At 43.4% G+C, this 19964-nt stretch overlaps 1 protein-coding gene across 3 annotated transcripts in view; it reads left to right on the top strand.

Moving 5' to 3' along the window:
* The window catches only part of sv2 (synaptic vesicle glycoprotein 2), a 71722-nt gene that overhangs the window by 41232 nt on the left and 10526 nt on the right, over window positions 1-19964 (top strand). For 2 of the 3 annotated variants that reach the window (XM_043680551.2, XM_087981947.1), the window contains exons 7-10: window positions 9931-10011; window positions 10150-10188; window positions 16210-16299; window positions 18115-18203. In XM_043680551.2, coding sequence (XP_043536486.2) covers window positions 9931-10011; window positions 10150-10188; window positions 16210-16299; window positions 18115-18203 — 299 coding nt within the window. The remainder of the gene's footprint in view (window positions 1-9930; window positions 10012-10149; window positions 10189-16209; window positions 16300-18114; window positions 18204-19964) is intronic. The other variant, XM_043680552.2, reaches the window with a different exon arrangement.

A 19964-nucleotide genomic window follows, 5' to 3' on the forward strand; every position in this document is an offset into this window, starting at 1 on the left:
GTTTCTGTACTCCGTATTACTATTTATTACCAGTAATAGACTGACAAATATATCTTATGTTACTCTGTGTAAAGCAGTTCAGCATGTCCTGAAATTATGGCAAGTGTGATATAAATATGCTCTTTTTACTAATTAATGTGCAGTATTAATCTGGGAAGAGAAGGAGAGGTAATGCCACTCCTTTACTCCTCATCAATTCTACTCAATCATTCTCTCGAAACTAGCTGGGCTACACAGAATAGTAGCAATCACCATGAACTACCTTGCCATTTACTTTCTCAGTTCATTGTATAGAGCACCTTCCAGCATGGATTCTGGAGGTAATAATGTAAACAGTAAAAGAGATGTGTCCCAATCTTCTGGAGCTCAAACAAAGGGTTGATGCCTGCCTTTTTTTTTAGCGATTGTGAAAGGAAAGAGAGTCTTGCATCTATGAAGCAAATTGCATTACCTCAACCCTAAACAATGAAGACCACATTTTGAAGCATGGTTGGTGTTATAATGTAGAAATTATAACAGCCAACTAGGAGCCACAAACTGTTTCAAATATAATGTGACATGGAAATGCAAACTTGCATCAATTTGGCACTTTTCACAATGACCTGCTATTTCGAATACTTTATAGCCAGTGAAGTACAAATATAGTCACTGTTATAATGCAGAAAATATTGAAGCGAATGTGCATGATGCAAGCTCCTATAAACAACAGGGTGACAGTGACTAGATAATCTGTTCTTTTGTGCTGTAGATTGAGGGATAAATATTGACCAGGGCATCAGGAGGAATTCCCCTCCTTCTCTTCACAAGCGTCCACCTGAGAGGCAGACAGGGTCTCAGATTAGCATCTCTTTGAATTGAGAACATGTCAGACAATGCCACACTCCCTTCACGCTACACTGGAGTGCCAGCAAGATTATGTTTCTGTCTCTTTACCAACAGATGATAGATTTGACCGAGGATGTTCAATCCAGATATCCAGTGTCTGTTGCATTGCCACCCAACTGTACAATCTATATTATTTAACTCTTGCCAGTAGCTTTAGTTACTTATAATCTGTTTGTTTTATTAGAGTGATGTGCTCTAAATTTCAATGTCCACCCAAATTATGAGAGTATAATTTACAATCTCCGGTAGGAAAAGCCAAGCTTGCACATTGAAGGATCAATGTTTGACATTTGTAAGCTAAAAATATAAATTTGAGTTATCAGAATAAATATTATTCAGTTGGCTGCTTTTGCCATGATATCGGCACTTTTCACATAGAGTGCAATGAGTCATTCCTGACTCATGAATATTTGACAAGCCCATGCTATCTTGCCAAATCCTCCTTTTGTTTCTTCAAAGTCAACCATTTTCATAAGTGAATTGTTCAGATTAACACCTTCGTGCCCTGTCTTATCCCTGTGAAAACATCCATTTTTCCTGCTGGAATATTGCGGTATTATGACGGCACAAATTCTGGTTGTTTCCTGAGCAAGCTGCCAAAGTCATTTTCAGATCATTTTCAGGATTTTCCAACAAACACCAATCGTATCTTGGTTGTTGGTGAGAATTAGACAGGCAGGAGGCTGGAACAACACAGCAAGCCAGTCAGCATCAGGAGGTGGTGAAGTCGACATTTTGGCGTAATCCTTCTTCAGGACTGGGTGTGGATGTAGGGGAAGCTGCAGATAAAGTGGGGATAGCTGAAGACAGGTGGAGGGTATGACCTAGTCAATGGGAGGAATGAATCTGGTTGGTGGCAGTGAGAAGAGCATTACTTGTTAAATCTTTTATGCACACCTAGTCTATGTGTGCCACTGCATGCTGCCCTCAAAGCAGCTGGGTAATTAATGGAGGTTGGCGGAGCATAGAGATTGCCACACATCTGCTGGAATGTGCCTTTGCAAAGGAGGTCATAGAGTCACAGAGATGTACAGCCCAGAAACCGACTCTTCAGTCCAACTCATCCATGATGACCAGATATCCTAACCTAATCTAGTCTCGTTTGCCAGCACTTGGCCCATATCCCTTCCTATTCATACACCCGTCCAGATGCCTTTTAAATGTTGTCATTGTACCAGCCTCCACCACTTCCTCTGGCAGCTCATTCCATACACGCACCACCCTCTGCGTGAAAAAGTTGCCTTTAAGGTCCCTTTAAAATCTTTCCCTTCTCATCCTAAACCTATGCTCGTTAGTTCTGGACAGCCCCTCCCTAGGGAAAATATCTTGTCTATTTTTCTGGGCTCTTGCCCGAAATGTCAACTTTTCCTGCTTCTCGGATGGTGCCTAACTTGCTGTGCTTTTCAAGCACCACTCTAATCTTGACTGTAATCTCCAGCATCTGCAGTACGCACTTCTACCTTGTCTATTTACCTTATCCATGCCCCTCATGATTTTATAAACCTCTATAATATCACCCCTCAGCCTCCGACACTCCAGGGAAAACAGTTCTAGCCTATTTCAGCCTCTTCCTATAGCTCAATCCTCCAACCCTGCCAACATCCTTATAAATCCTTCCTGAACCCTTTCAATTTCATAACATCCTTTCCCATAAGAGGGAGACCAGAATTGCACACAATATTCCAAAAGTGGCCTAACCAATGTCCTCTACAGCAGTAACATGATCTCCAAACTCCTATACTCAATGGTCTGACCAATAAAGGAAAGCATACTAAACACCTTCTTCACTATCCTGTCTACCTGTGACTCCACTTTCAAGGTACTATGAATTTGCACTCTAAGGTTTTTTTGTTCAGCAACAATCCCCAAGGCCTTACCATTAAGTGTGTAAGTCCTGCTGAGATTTGCCTTCCCAAAATGCAGCACTTCACATTTATCTAAATTATACTCCACCTGCCACTTCTCAGCCTATTGGCCAATCTGCTCAAGATCCTGTTGTACTCCGAGGTAACCTTCTTTGCTATTCACTGCACCTCCAATTTTAGTGTAATCTGCAAACTTACTAACACTAATTCCTATGTTCACATCCAAATCATTTATCTAAATGACAAAAAGCACCGATCCTTGTGGTGCACCACTGGCCACAGGTCTGGAGAAAGATGCGTAGTTTTTGTCAAGGTTTGTCCCAAGTAGCTCTGTGATGCAGGACTCTGTTGTATCATTTGTACCCCAGAATACACACTGAGATAAACATTGGGTACCCCTGGAAGACCATCACCTTGGCGGAAAATGTACTTTAGGCTGCCCAAAGCCTGGTCTTCCAGTGCAAGGAGTTAACCCTGATCGCGTGTTGCAGATTGGCACATTCCAGGGTCGAGGACTACGTGCTGAGGAGTGCAGTGAAGTATGGGGCAGCTCTGGCTAAGTTGCAGTGAGGAGAAACCACCATCTAAGATCTTTCTGCCACAGTTCAGTGGGGGTCTGTTCAGTTATTGGACACACTCAGTGCCTCAAATATCTGTAAATAATGTATTGCAGAGTAAAAAATAACTTTGCGTCTTTGGAAATGTTGGGAGAGTCAAACTCCAATGTTTGTTTGTTTTCTATATGCAAAGACTGCACAGAACTAAATTGCTCTAGTGACTGTGTTTGTATTTAAGATTATGAATAAAGCATATATTTGAAATTTAAAAAAAAAATTGAGGGTCAACTTTCCTTTAAATAGCATCTTTATAGGAGTAAAATGGGCCATGTGCTAACAGGTGCGTTCTCAGACCTAAAGAATGACACACAAAGCTAAAGGAGAAATCAGCAAGTCCAAGAGGTTCGCATCTTAAAGGAGGAAAGTGAGGTTTAAAATGAATTCTAGAGCTTGAGGCCAAGGTTACAGTGAACATGGAAAGCAGAGGATTTACAAAGGGCCAAGTTGAAGGAATGCAAAGTTCCAGGTGTATTGATATTGTTGGAGGAGGTCACAGGTATCTGGAGTGGGGTTTGCTGCAATCTAGGTTTGAACATCAGACTAGATTTTAAAAAAATCAACTTTTCTTAGCATTTTGTTGATTATCAGAATTTCTTTTCTCAAGTTCCCACTGTAGTTTTGCCATGTTTGCACCCACATTGCAGGTTGGTGTTGTCTCGTCAGAGCAATGGGAATGGGGCAGGCCATTCAGCCCCTTCAGTTGTCCCATTTTTCAGTTTGATCCAAGCTGACCAGTATCTCAACTCAACTTACTCACCTTGGTTTTGTATCCTGTACTCTCGCTGCTAACAACTTAGCTCAGCAATCTATTTTGAAATTTTCACTCACTCTATCCTCTGTAGCTCTCGGGAAGGGTGGTTTGGGGTCTGGGGGACGCATTTGGCCACATTTTCTGGATCCCTCCAATAGTTTCTCTCTCTCTCCCTTATGAATTATTCTAATTACACTTCACCAAAGGCTAGTAAATTCTTCCTGAGGGTTCTGGACGGACCATTGAATAACATGATCAAGTGCCCATTCGGTACATAGTTGGATGATGGAGTTGACGAGCTGTTTTAATCACTCTGTTTGTTCGTGTTTTGATGCACCTCAGAGCAGGTGGGACTTGAACCTAGATTTTCTGGCACAGAAAATTGGATTGAGTCTGGATTGAGGAGTATCGTCAGAGTAGATCCTTTTTGTTTCATTCCCTCTGCTAATCACCTGCAGGTACATTGGATACTAGATATATGGATCTCCATGTCTGAGATCCAAAAGCATGGGGCACCTCAAATATTTACCTTCAAGATATTTTTAATCTGAAAAAATGTAAATTAGCAATTGCTTCCTGCAAAAGTGTGATATCACACAGTGATGCTATATGGGTCAGTCAAAGCTGTTCACTGTGTCCATCAGGGCTGTGGGGGAAGTCAGTCTCCTCTGTATTGCATGTTGGCTGTAGTAAGGTGAAATGATGGTGTGGGGTGTACTGCCTGTCTTAATTCCTGAATGCAGAGAAAGAATTTGCACTTATATAGCACCTTTCACGGCATTGTAGCCAATGAAACAATTTCTGGAATGTTGGAAATCCCACAAGCAATTTGCACAAAGCAGGCTCCCACAAATAGTAGCTACCATTTAATCTGTGGTTCATGTTGGTTGCTTGATGAATGTCACGCATTGTTTGAGGTAGCACGGTGGCTCAGTGGTCAGAGTTCGATTCCACCCTCGAGTGCCTGTCTGTGTGCTGTTTGCACATTCTCCACGTGTCTGCATGGGATTCCTCCGGGTGCTCCGATTTCTTCCCTCCGTCCAAATCTGTTCAACTTAGGTGGATTAATCATGCTAAATCACCCCGTGATGGCCAAGGATGTGCAGATTAGGCGGACTAGTGATGGGAAATGTGGGGTTACCGGGATGGGGAGAGTCTGGCTGGGATGCTCTTCAGAGGGTTAATGTGGACTCGATGAGCTGAATGGCCTCTTTCCGCAGTGTAGGCATTCTGTGATTCTATAATGAATAGTTGATAGGGAGCCAGGGATATCTACCCTGTTCTTCAGAATGATTATCTTTTATGCCTGTTGAGAGGACAAGTGGAGCCTAAGTTTAGTGCCACTTGAACTTAATGCTCAAATCTTTGAAATGGGACACAGGCAGCAGTGTTTTGGCTGATCTCACCTTTACATAAAGTAGAATGTGAGAGGCCAGTCAATAGTGTGTAGAAATAGTCATGTTCAGAGGCAAGATCACAGTAGCATATAAACAAGGACAAGGTCAGTTATCAAGGTGGAAATAGGCAGCATTAGTGTTAACACTGATGTATAATCAGGAGCTCATTTTTGGGACAAGTATGAGACTAAGTGCAAACCATCTGAGTGTCAAGGAATAGAGGGAGTTGGAATCTCCCCGGGAATTTCCATAAACTAACTTTTTAGAAGTTCACAGATGAAATGCAAAAAGGCATCCACTGAGGCTTCAACGCCATTGTTGTCACCGAATCTCCTAGTTTGGCTCATTGAGTGCAATAATGCGGAGTTTTGGAAGTGGAGGAAGGCCAAAGTGGGAATAGCTCTCTCCCAAATGTACCAGTCAGCCGAGCTCCTCCAATGATTTGGGATTTCCACCGTGCTGACAGAAAAAGTCCTCTGCACTAGTCTAGCAAAAGTCAGAGACTTAAATGTTCATTACTAAGGTGACAATCAAGGAGTGCTTCCCCTGCAGTTTGGCTGCATATGGCACAACTCAGCTATCTCCTTACTGCTGAAGCAAAGCTTTTGCGAGAGTCATCCCATAGACAGGTTTAGAGGTGTCTGTTCTGTTTGATGGATGTGACAACCTTCTGACTCAGGCAAGAATGCGACTCACTGAGCCACAACCAGAGCTGCAATGTTTCCATTCAGTATCCCATTTTTCTAAAATGCCTGCAGGACATTTATTATTACCCTGATTCCCTGATGAAGGGAGCATTCTGAACAGAAGATTTCAAGTCGAAAACATGGAACAGAAATTGTAGAGAAGTGTCTTTGAGACAAGGCAAACAAATTAACTTATTTTACAATTCCTTCAGAGCAGTCAACATGAGTCACTCTAGCGATGGCTGGATTGGTTTCTTGAATCCTATTCATTTTATTAACGAGCATTGTTCTGCTGTAATGTGCTTCCACTGGCTTGAGAAAACCCTAACAAATTGCCAGGAATTGGATATGGTTTTGCTACCTTTTTTTTTTACATTACTTACAGTGTGGAAACAGACCCTTCGGCCCAACAAGTCCACACCGACCCGCCGAAGCGCAACCCACCCATACCCCTACATTTACCTCTTCACCTAACACTATGGGCAATTTAGCATGGCCAATTCACCTGACCTGCACATCTTTGTGACTGTGGGAGGAAACCAGAGCACCCGGAGGAAACCCACGCAGACACGGGGAGAAGGTGCAAACTCCACACAGTCAGTTGCCTGAGGCGGGAATTGAACCCGGGTCTCTGGCGCTGTGAGGCAGCAGTGCTAACCACTGTGCCACCGTACTGCAGGGAATTCTGTTTCCACCCTTCTACTTTGTGCCTTTCCTATATTATTGATCTAGCACTCTGACTTTTGGAAGGTGGCCAATGTGTCACCACTGCTGTTCCAGTCACATCCATCAACTAGAGCTGACACTTCTGAATCTGTCTATGGGTTGACTCTAGCAAAAGCTTCGCAATGGCTGAGTTGTGTCAAATCCAGCAAACACCACAAGGAAAGCACTCCGTGACTGTCACCTTAGTAATGAAGCCCAAATCATTGGAGGAGCTCGGCTGAGTGATGCAAATGTAATTGCAGTCAGGAGTGATCTACTTGGCTTTCCTTATCTTCCAAGACTCTGTGTTAATGCACTCGATGAGCTGAAGCAGGAGATTCAGTGACAACAGTGACATTGAGGCCTCAGTGGATGTCTTTTTGCATTTATTCTGTGAACTTTGAAAAAAATTAATTTATGGAAATTCCCTGGCTTCCAACTCTCCCCGACACTCGGATGGTTTACAGCTGAGACTCATATTTGACCCCAAAATAAGTTCCTGACTGTACATCAGTGTTAGCATTAATGCTGCCTATTTCCACCTTGATGTCTGACTTTGCTCTTGTTTCAGCTCATGTGCTACTGTAACCTTGTCTCCAAACTTGACTATTTCAACATAGTCTTGACTTTCCTCCCACATTCTACCCTCTATAAACTTGAGATCGACCAAAACAGCCTGTGTTCTTACTTGCATGAAGTTTCATTCACCCATCATTAGCATGCTTGATGACTAATGTTAACACCTGGTTAAGTTGTTCAGTTGGTAGGACTCTTGCTTGAGTCAGAGATTTTGATTCGAGCCTCACTGCAGAACTTGAGCATAACAAAATCAAGGTCAATGCAGCAACTCCCTCAGTGTCTGAGATGTTGTATTTTGAATGAGATATCAAACTGAGAACCCATCTGCCTTTTCAGGTAGATGTAAAAGGATGCAATACACTATTTTGAAGAAGAGCAGAGAAGTTATTCCCTGCGGTTTGACCAATATTTATCCCTCAATCAATGTCACAAAGACTGGATAATCTAGTCATTATCCCTTTTGCTATTTTGGAAGTAGCTGTGCATAGATTACTTTGTTTTCTTCAGTGACCACACTTCAGAAGGACCTCATTTGGTCAGGCAGTTGAGAGAAGCACTATTCAAATGCACATCCTTTCTTTAAACCATGGCCTCGATTTCAAGGTTCTCAACGTTGTTTTCACATCTGTCCAATGGCCTCACCTCTCCCTATCTCTAGCCCTGCAATGCTATGAGATATCTGTGCACCTCTAATTCTGGCCTCTTGAAAATTTCTCTGCTTCCATAATTAGCGGCTGTGCCTTCAGGCTGGAATTCCTGCCCTAACTCTGACCCTTAATTACATGTTTTCCCTTTAAAGGTGATCCTTGCTTGGAACCTGACCCTTTAAAACTTTGTCCAAGGTTTTGGCCATCTGCCCTTATATTACCTTACATGATCAGTGTCTGTTTTTGTTTGATTACATTGTAGCTGCAGTCTAAAAATATGTTTGGAATATGGATGTCACTGGCAATACCAGTATTTATTAACCATTCCTAAGTGTCCTTGAGAAGGTGCTGGGCAACTGCTGCAATCTTTGTGGTGAAAGTAGTGAGAGCACGGGGATCCAGGATTTTGACCCAGGAATGATGAAGCAGCTGAGATTCTCTGAAGTCTGATGGTTTGGGACTTTGGCAGGTGATGGTGTTCCTGTAAAAGGCCTTTGTCCTTTGCAGTGGTAAGGGTTACAGGTTTGTCAGGTGCTGTCGAAGAATCCTTGGTGATTTGCTGCCATGTTGAAGCTGAATGTTGAAACTGGAGGAGAGTGCTGATGAAGTGAACCTTGAGCTGGAAGATGATAAACCACTTGAGTATTGTTGGAGCTGCACTCATCCAGGCATGTAGGGAGTATTCTTTGTACGATGGACTTGCGCCTTATAGGAGATCCCTGTTCCTAAGAGAGTACCTGTCTGAGGAGAAATGTTGACCATCCAAGGCCTATATATAGGGGGTCCCCATATTCATTTGAAATGCCTGTGCTATATATATTGTTGGAGTTCCCACGTGCTTGAAGATGGATTACAGACTCCCCAATCTCTATTCAGGTGGATTCTAAAATTGAAAAATCTGGAAACGTTCATGTCAGGGAATGAAATAAACAGAGTAAAGGTTTCTGGTTTATCTCCTTTCATTAAAGCACAGCAATCACATGATCAAGCACAAGGATGGACACAAAGCAACAGAAGTACTATTCACTGGAGTTATAGTATCCTTCATACTATTTGATAAAAGCTGTGAACCTAATCCATACAGGATGTTATCCTGTGGTCACCATTATGGTAGAATTCATTGTTGGCCTTTGACCAGCTAGTCCCTGTTCCTTGTGTATGACTTTTCCCTACTCCAGCTCAGTTCTGTTGAATTGCATCCTGTTCACTTGCTGTAACTTCTCGAAGAGGCTGTACTGATGTTTGCTGGAGTGAGATTTGACTCATGATAATGCATTATTGCCCAAGATGCACCGTTACCCACTTACGTTCCTTCTGCATTACACACATACACACGCAAGGAAATGTATCAAAAACCCACCCTCGTTTCTCTCCTCCGAGTCTAGCCTCCTGCATGTTCCTCAGTTTTCGTTGTTGCATTGTTGACGGTCGTGCTTTGAAGTCTCCCCCACGTTCTCAGCATCTCCACCTCTCAATCTTCCCTCATTTCAAAAGGTTCCTTAAATCTGACTTCTTCAAACAGGTTTGAGTCACTTTCCCTAATATGTCCTTGTCTTGCTCAATATCAGGTTTTATCTAAGCACCTCTTTGGTAGCATAATGTGTAATATATAGTTTATGTTAAACATAGTATTTACATAGAGGGCTCAATGCTTAATTTGACTGAGTTAGTTATTGTTGCTGAGCCTTTGACTATTGGGAGTTGGGGCAGAAGGCAGGGATTTGGAAGTGGAGGAAGGTTTCTGGGAGAATTGAATACTTGGATCTCCTGAATCCCTTCTTTATTTTACCCCCTTCAGGCTGGTCGGGAGGTCGATGCTCTTCAAGTTTTCCAGCGCATGTTTTACTGGAATCACCGTGGAAAAGCTCGTTTCTTTTCAGTAAGTGAGCAGTAGTTCTTATTACCTTTCTACTTTCTGCAACTTAATTCACTTTAATACTGCTTCCTCTGCATTAATTGTGCATCTCTCTCAATCTCTCTCCTTCGCTTTCCATTGTTATTTTTATCTTCTGCTTAGATGTTAATGACTCTGCAGGATTCTGAGGTCTTGCCAAGGGTAAGCTCTGAACACCTGAAGCTTTGATGTTTCCAGTTGCACCAGAGAACCCAGAAATCTTCATGCATCAAGGAAAGAAATTCCCAGTATTCCGATTTGTGGAAACTCCACTGTTAAAGGGAAAGTGCGTTTGAGAAATCTGAGCTGGGAAATCTGTTGTAGTAGGGTACGTGCAGTGAATGCAGCATATTTGGATTTTAGAAAGGCATTCATTAAAGTACCTCATGAAAAGGTGTTGAACAGAATTAGCACTCATGGGGTTGGGCTAATACTGACAGAAGACGGTGAATACAGGCATCATTTTCTGATTTGTAGACTGTTACGAGCCTGTCTCAATGGCTACTCTTCTTGGCATGGTGGAAAACTTGTGTTAGCCAATGCAACCTTGATTCTTCTCATTCCCTTCGCTTCCACCTGGTAGCAAGGCCAGGTGGAAGTGTGAAGGTGCAGTTGGCAATGACCCAGAGGCAGACAAAGTGATGGAAAACTTTGTTTCTTTCCAGCTGTGAGGTGGAAAAGGCTACAGGGTTAAAGTGCACGTAGTCATCATATTTCGACATGTCACTAAAACCTGACCAGCATCCAAACACATCAGGGTCATGCGGACAATGACAGCACTCCACAATCCTCATGTTAACTAAAGCCATGTGCATATTTCTAACAGGACACATCACCACATCCTGAAATATGATGGGTAATTGGCGACAGGGACAGAACTGTGAACCTGGGAGTCCTTGGTCAAGGACCTGCTCACAGGTGACAGATATGCAGACACAATTGGATGCTTATGTTGTGGTAGAGGTGTCTTTGGGCTGCAGCGTCTGTGACTGAACAATCCTCTTCAGGATGCCCACTGCTCACCCAAAATGGGAAATGGGCTAGAAAAACAGCCTTAAAAAGAGACATGAATGAAAAGTAATTCATGGCACATGGTCAGCTTTTATTGCCCACCACTAATTGCCCAGAAGACAACTACATTGCTGTAGTTCCGACCTGAAATGTTGACTCCCCTTCTCCTCTGATGCTGCTTGACCTGCAGTGCTTTTTCCAGCTCTAGTCTGACACTCCAGCATCTGCAGTCCTCACTATCTCCAAGTATTCTAACAGCTCAAGATCCATGTCCAGGGAGAGTTCTGGCAGGTGAAGGACGTGGTGGGAACCAGGGCCAAAGTCAAATGGAACAGAACCTCCTTGTTCACACATTTGTGTGTCTCTTCTTAAACTTGACGATCCTATGCGTCAACACTGGAATAACCTTTTCCACAACCTGTCAACTGTGAATCCTCTGTGGGATCCTTGCTATCCCCCAGTGGTCTGTGCTGGAATCAATTGGTGAGCCACTATTGATAGGAAAACTGCAACAAGCAGTCAAAAGAATGAGCACCAACACTTCAGCTTGAAGATATTCCTACTGAGCTGATGCTCACATCAAGACCCCTGTGCACTCGCCCTGCTGGTTTGGAAGGTTAAGGTACAATGGGCCAACTTCAGGAATGGATCCCTTGTGATTTTCTTCATGAAAGGAGATCAATCATGATGTGTAAACTATTGAAGTATGTCCCTCTCCCAGAGCAGGGGAAATCCTGATGCATATTTTCCTGAATCACTTACTTCCTGTGGCTGAGGGAAACCTCCCAGAAACTGTGTGGCTATAGATCTTCCAGAGAAACCTCTGTTGTGGTCTTTTGTTGCCAGACAAATCCCTGAAAAATGTTAAGAACAGCACCATGTACTGTTCATTGAATTAATTGACCTGACCAAAGCATTCGACTAACTAAATTGGAGATTATCCGGAAAGTTCTTCACAATCCCGTGCTTGCTTCATGATCATCAGACCGCAAGTAACTTATGTGGGATCTGAAACAGACATCTTTACAATCTCGACTGTTGTCCAGCCAGGCTGCGTAATGGCCACCTTACTATTTATAATTTACCTGACAGCAGTTGTTCACCTCAGCAAAGACCAACTGCCTTCTGGTGTCAACATCCAATACCATCCTGATGGAAATCTCTTTTACCTCAACCACCTCTGTGTCCAAACCAACCACTATAGATGCCCATGACTGTAGTATTATTGTGAATTCTGCATCTGATTTGTAAACCACTTGCAGTCTCTTCAATTCTCCATAGCAGAAACTCAATCTGTCCCTAAATGTTGCCAAAGTGAAACTCCTGTCTATCTGCCCCTGGTCAGCCTAACATTCCACTACCCATATAATATTTTGAAGGAGACCCTGGAACATAGAACAGTACAGCACAGAACAGGCCCTTCAGCCCACGATGTTGTGCCGACCATTGATCCTCATGTATGCACCCTCAAATTTCTGTGACCATATGCATGTCCAGCAGTCTCTTAAATGTCCCCAATGACCTTGCTTCCACAACTGCTGCTGGCAACGCATTCCATGCTCTCTCAACACTCTGTGTAAAGAACCCGCCTCTGACATCCCCTCTATACTTTCCTCCAACCAGCTTAAAACTATGACCCCTCGTGTTAGCCATTTCTGCCCTGGGAAATAGTCTCTGGTTATCGACTCTATCTGTGCCTCTCATTATCTAGTGTACCTCAATTAGGTCCCCTCTCCTCCTCCTCTTCTCCAATGAATAAAGTCCGAGCTCAGTCAACCTCTCTTCGTAAGATAATCCCTCCAGTCCAGGCAGCATCCTGGTAAACCTCCTCTGAACGTTCTCCAAAGCATCCACATCTTTCCTATAATAGGGCGACCAGAACTGGACACAGTATTCCAAGTGCGGTCTAACCAAAGTTTTATAGAGCTGCAACAAGATCTCACGACTCTTAAACTCAATCCCCCTGTTAATGAAAGCCAAAACACCATATGCTTTCTTAACAATCCTGTCCACTTGGGTGCCATTTTAAGGGATCTATGTACCTGCACACCAAGATCCCTCTGTTCCTCCACACTGCCAAGAATCCTATCCTTGATCCTGTACTCAGCTTTCAAATTCAACCTTCCAAAATGCATCACCTCGCATTTATCCAGGTTGAACTCCATCTGCCACCCCTCAGCCCATCTCTGCATCCTGTCAATGTTCCGCTGCAGCCTACAACAGCCCTCTATACCATCAACAACACCTCAAACCTTTGTGTCGTCTGCAAACTTACCGACCCATCCTTCAATCCCCTTATCCAAGTCATTAATAAAAATTACAAACAGTAGAGGCCCAAGGACAGAGCCCTGTGGAACACCACTCACCACAGACTTCCAGGCAGAATATTTTCCTTCTACTACCACTCGCTGTCTTCTGTTGGCCAGCCAATTCTGTATCCAGACAGCTAAGTTCCCCTGTATCCCATTCCTCCTGACCTGAATGAGCCTACCATGGGGAACCTTATCAAATGCCTTGCTGAAGTCCATATACACCACATCCACAGTTCGGCCCTCATCAACTTTTCTAGTCACATCCTCAACGAACTCGATAAGGTTCGTGAGGCATGACCTGCCCCTCACAAAGCCGTGTTGACTGCATTTAATCAAGCCATGCTCTTCCAGATGATCATAAATCCTATCCCTCAGAATCCTTTCTAACACCTTACAGATGACAGATATGAGACTGACTGGTCTGTAATTGCCGGGGATTTCCCTATTTCCTTTCTTGAAGAGAGGAATTACATTTGCCTCTCTCCAGTCCTCAAGTACGACTCCAGTGGAGAGCGCGGATGCAAAGATCTTTGCAAGTGGCGAAGCAATCGCATTTCTCATTTCCCAAAGCAGCCGAGGATAAATCTGGTCCGAGCCTTGCCACTTGTCAATGTTTGACAAAATTTTCAGCACATCAGCTTCCTCTATCTCTATCCATTCCAGCATGCACACCTGTTCTTCAAAGGTTTCATTCACTACAAAGTTCGTTTCTTTTGTAAAGACCAAAGCAAAAAACTCATTTAGGGCTTCCCCTACCTCCTCAGAATGTTGAGCATTCTCCACATCTTGAAAGCTACCTCTTGTGAAGAGGACAAGGAGATTCGACGCTGGATCAGCTGCCCCAGTTTAGCCGCTTTACAAATTATGACAATATGTGTTTGGCAACAAGGATCACACCAAGTCATGAGAAGTTCAGGTAGTTGTCATCACTACACTCCTGCACTGTACTGAGACTTGGACTGTGTATCAGTGACAGAGTGGTGGAAGAAATCCATCTCCAGTGTCTCTGCCATATCCTTTGATTGACTGGAGCCTGTGTCCAGGTGGCTGAAAAACATCTCCCCAACTCAGTCCTGTTTTCTCAACTTTCAAACAGCAAAGCAAACACTACTGTGAAGCCCTCCACCTGCAGCAGCATTGAGATTGTGTCTGGGAGCAATTTGCTACCAGTTATTCATGTTGATAACAAGCTGCGTCATGCTTTTCAGTCCAAACACCTTCATGAAGTAGAAGGAATAAAAGGGAGGAAGCGCTGCACTCTGGATCCCAGCACCCCGTGGGGCATCCTACCCATGTACTCAAACATCCACAGGTCGAGAAATGGCCTGTTCTGTCACAAGATTCTTGGCAGAAACTCTCAACCCTGAGTAGACGTCAAAGGATACACCCATTGACTGTCTCATAGATGCCACAACGATCAGTGCTGATCTCTGTTATTCACAGTCTTTTGATCTGATGATTATTACAATCTAATGACATAGTTGACGGGTCCAGGTCCTAATGTGTTCAAGTTTACTGATGTTATAAAACTTGGTGGGAAGGTCAGCTGTGAACTAGACTCAGAGGGATATGGCTAAGTTCAGTAACTGAACAAGAAGATAGTGAATGCAGTTAAATGTGGAGGCATCTTAAATTGTTCACTCTGATGAGAAGCGTTGGAAAGCAGAATTTTAAATGGTGAAAATCTATTAAAGGTTGGTGTTTAGAATGATTTGGGTGGCCTTCCACTCAAGCAGGCGCAGGAAGCAATCAGGAAGGCAGTTTGTAAGTTGACCTTCACAGTGAGGGGTTGAAATATGAATAGAGAGGTTCTCTTGAAATTATGCAGGTTGTCACACTGGAATACACTCTCACTTGTGTTAATGCTCATTTTCTTTTAATTGTACTCCTGCCCTCACTTCTAGACACAAATGTGCTCACATTTACGTGCACTTTTACATGCTTTTTGCTCTTGCTTTCTCATTCTCTCTTTCTCTCTTCCTCTCTTTCTCTCTCTCACACACACACACAGTCTCACACACACACACACACACACACACACACACACAGTCACACACTCTCACACACACAGTCAGTCACACACACACACAGTCTCACACACACACACACAGTCTCACACACACACAGTCACACACACACAGTCACACACACACACACACACTCCGTCACACACACACTCCGTCACACACACACTCCGTCACACACACACTCCGTCACACACACACTCCGTCACACACACACTCCGTCACACACACACTCCGTCACACACACACTCCGTCACACACACACTCAGTCTCACACACACTCAGTCTCACACACACCCAGTCACACACACACTCCGTCACACACACACTCCGTCACTCTCTCACACTCACACACTTTCTGTAACTCTTTCTCAGGCTGTCTCTCTTGCTTTCTCATTCTCCTGCTCTCTGACACTCCTCTCTGTCTTTGTCTGATGCTCCTGACATCTCTCACATCCCTGCTCTCTCTCTCTCAGCTACACCTACTTTCTTTCTCACATACTTTCATATATACTCTCTCACTCCTGCTCTGTCTCTCTCTCACTGCTGCTGTTTCTCTCCTCTCTCTCCCTCCTTCTTTCTCTTGGACTCTGTGGTGCTCTTTTTCTGGCTGTCTCGCACCTGTGCTCTCCTGCTTTCTCATTCTCCTGCCCTCTGATGCTCTTTTCTGTGTCTTTCTGATGCTTCTGCCCCTCTCTGTCTCACTCCTACCCGCGGCCCCCCACCCCCTGTTTTTCTCATTAGGAATGTTTGCATTTCCTGGTTTATTTCAATGAACACAATCAGAAGTTCTATATTTCCTGGCTTCCATCAGCTTTTATTTTGTTGATTGCCAGGTTCAGCGGCTGGCGATTCCTCCACTTGAGAGAAGCAATGCAAGGACGTATGAAAGTCGTACTAATTGGTTTAAGCAGCAGATGATAAAGGTACAGATTCCAAGCTGCTGTTTTTCAGTGGCTCAGCAAGAAGTCTGATACTAAAGTTTGTCGATTATTGGAAGAAAAAATAAATATGTTTTGAACATGCCTTTCATGTTCTTAGTGAGATCGTATTGTGACGCTGCAACCAGTTTGTGCACAGCAAGGTCCCGCAAAGGGCAACATGGTAATGACCTGACCATTCATATTGGTTACATTGGTTAACCTTAACTGTTGACCTGAATATCAGGGAAACACTGAGAGACTATTGTTAAGGATAAAATTAATTCTTAATTGGGAAGGGATGGATTAATAAGATCTCTGCAGAATAGATTTGTGAAAGGAAAACTGAGTGATGGAGTTATTTTAAGAAAAAGAGAAAATTGGTAGACATAGCACAATAGATATTATTCGTTACTGGGTCTTTCAAAAAATATTTGATCAGATATCCTGGATAACAGCTTTATTTGGGAGGGTGAAGACAATCCAGGTGTGCAATTGGTTAAGAGTTTAGTGGTGATCAAATGTTGTCTAGACTGGAGGGAAGGGGTGCATTGGGTTCACCCAGGGACTATTGTATCGCTTGTCTAGAAATGACCTGCACTTGGGTGAAGTAAGTGTAATTTGGATGTCTATGGGTAATGTAAATAATGAGCAGAATAGTTGCAGTCATTGAAGTATGCGGCTACCTGATGAGTAATTTTGATCTGGGCGAGTGGGAATATAATCTCCCAGAGCGAAACAATCAGGAAAAGCGGCAGCAACCAGAGGGTCCCGTACGGAGCTACGTGAAGGGCTGACCTCAATGTAGTGAGGCAATGAATGTCCCAAAACGGTTGCAGACAAACCAGAGCGGATGTGAGAGGATGGCACTAAGTGGCTGAGGGTGGCACCATAACAGCAGATACACTGGCAGCTGCAGCAGAAATTGCAGAGGGATGTGGGGCTGAAGATGGCTGGGCAGGTTGAACATGTGGCTGAGAAAATATGCGCAGTCTCCAACCTTTGTACTTATAGGTTGTGAATGCTAGAGCAAGGGGTTTACCCACACCTTGAGAAAATGTCAAGTTGGGCTCAGCTGGAGTATTATGTCCCAATCTACACATTGCTCTTTCAGGAACGATGTAGAGAGGGTGCTGAGGAGGTTCATCAGGGCTGATTGGCTTCAGATGTATGGAGGGACAGGAGAAGCTGGAGTTGTCCATACAGCAGAGAATGTGAAGGACAGACCTAATGAATTGTCAAGGGGCTTTGAAAGAGCAAGCAGGGAGAATCAGTTTCCCCTGGCGGTTGAGTATCTAGAGGTTATGCATTTAAAATAATTGGCAAAAGAATCAGAGAGAAAGTATAGAGGAAAAGACCTTGTGGTACCCAGTGTAATAGGATTCCAGTGTTGATCGGGGGCGCCCTCCACAGCACATCAGCCCAGCCCTACATTTCACCATTAGGAATCACTCCTTCATATCTGTTAATTCCCTCTCCATAGAATCCCTACAGTATGGAAGCAGGCCATTCAGCCCAGCGAATCCACACTGACCCTCTGAAGAGCGTCCCACCCAGATACCCCATCCTATTCCTGTAACCCTGCATTTCTCACGGCTAATCCACTTACCCTACATGTCTTAGGACTGTGGGAGGAAACTGGAGCACCCAGAGGAAACCCACACAGACACAAGGAGAATGTGCAAACTCCACACACACACTGTCACCAGATCCCTTTTTTTTTAACGTAAACGTCTACTTCCTGAAGCTCGTGGATGCACATCAGTGCAGACCCAAGTCCTGCTCAGAAGGTGGTGCTAACAGTCCTGTTCTTATTTCCAGGGATTGGATCCCATCAGGAAGATTCTTGCCCAAAAACTGCGCACCACATCAATTGTTCTCTCCAGCATCTTCTTCAGCATCTCGTTTGGGTGAGTTGGCCTGACACCAGAGCCCTCAGCAAACTGGGCTGCGAGTTTCCGTTCCAAAAGCTGTTGATTTACGCTGGGGACCAGGTCTGTGGATGTGAGACAGGACCCGGGTTCAAATCCTGGATGAGCCCCCAAACTGTTTACCCTCCTGCTTAATTTAAAACCAGCAACACTGAAAAGATTTATCCCATGCAGTAATCTGTAAAAATTTGTTAGGCCAAGAACTATTTAAAGTAAAAACTAACAACTTTATTTCTTAATGTATAACAGAGAATAATTAACTAACAACTATTTACAATTCCTTCCTCTAACCTATTTTACCTTCCCTTCTATAATACTAGTCTGATAAAACTCCCAATTAAGATTTACAGAAAATACAAATTTAAGTACCAGCCAGCGGTCGAATCTTCTTTTTATCTTCGTCAGTAGAATGGCTCTTCAGGTCAGTGTTGAGGTTTCTCTCTGTGCACACTCCTTCTCTAGAAGGAGTGGTGATAGTTCTCCTCCCATTTTCCCAAGTCTTATACCCCAAAGTATAGGATTGTGTCATTGGCTTTCAAGATTGTCAATATACTCAATTCAAACTTGATTGGGATTTGGTATTTTTCGGGGTATAATTTAAACTGATTGGCCTGATTCAAATCTGTTTTGTCGTTTCTAGGCAACCCGCTACCCCAGTAGCTGTAGCACATGTTACCTTGTGTCTTATTGAGAGCACTTGGTGCTTTCTCTGCTAGCTTTTACTCTCTTAAAGGTACAGTACACCCACATCTTCATAACGCCTCCCCCCTTAAGAAAAAAATGAACCAGCATAATGAAAAGATAGCTTTGTTTTCTCTACATTTTAAACACATTACCCTAACATACAGATAATGTTGATATAAGTTCATCTTAACTTCTTCCCGTGTACCTGTGTCACATTAATAAAGACAAATCTTGTCTAAATTCTATCAGTTAAATCCACGTTAATGCATCTGCAATTACATTCGTCCGACCCGCAACATGTATGATTTTTAAATTAAAAGTCTGTAACATAAGACTCCAATGAAATAGTCTCATATTCTTGTCTTTGAAGCGTTCTAAGAATGTAAGCAGATTGTGGTCAGTATACACAACCATCTGCGACACATTGTTCGTGACACACACATTAAAATGCTGTAAGGCCTGTACCAAACTCAATAGTTCTTTCTTGATCGTGGAGTATTTCCTTTGCTGGATGTTGATCATCTTCGAAAAGTAACCATCTGGCACTTCAATCCCATCCTCATCTTCCTGTAGGAGTACAGCTCCAACTCCAATGTCACTAGCATTGATGCCTTCTTTAAAAGGTTTTGAAAAATTTGGTATACTAAAACTGGTTTGGCGTTTAATATTGATTTCAAATGGTCGAATTCCTCCTGGCATTGTTGTGTCCACCGAAACTTTGTGTTCCTCTTCAGCAAATCGGTTAACAGTGCAACTACACTGCTGAAGTTTGGAACAAACTTCTGATAGAATCCACTGAGTCCTAAGAATCAAAGCACATCTTTCTTCAAGGTTGGTCATGGAAATTCCTCGATGGCCTTCGTCTTTGCGTTCCATGGGGTCAACCTTCCATGACCGATGTTATGTCCCAAGAACGTCACCTCTGTTTTCGTAAATTCTGTTTTATTTAAGTTTATCACCAGTTTTGCTTCTCGTAGTCGTTCAAAGAGCTCTGCCAACTGTACCCTGTGATCTTTCCAGGACTTACTAAACAGACTGTACAGTTTGTTAACCCAG

The sequence above is a fragment of the Chiloscyllium plagiosum genome, unplaced genomic scaffold (assembly GCF_037043375.1).
Source record: "Chiloscyllium plagiosum isolate Xiang-an unplaced genomic scaffold, Cpla_swu_hap1 HiC_scaffold_42, whole genome shotgun sequence".
Lineage (NCBI taxonomy): Eukaryota > Metazoa > Chordata > Chondrichthyes > Orectolobiformes > Hemiscylliidae > Chiloscyllium > Chiloscyllium plagiosum.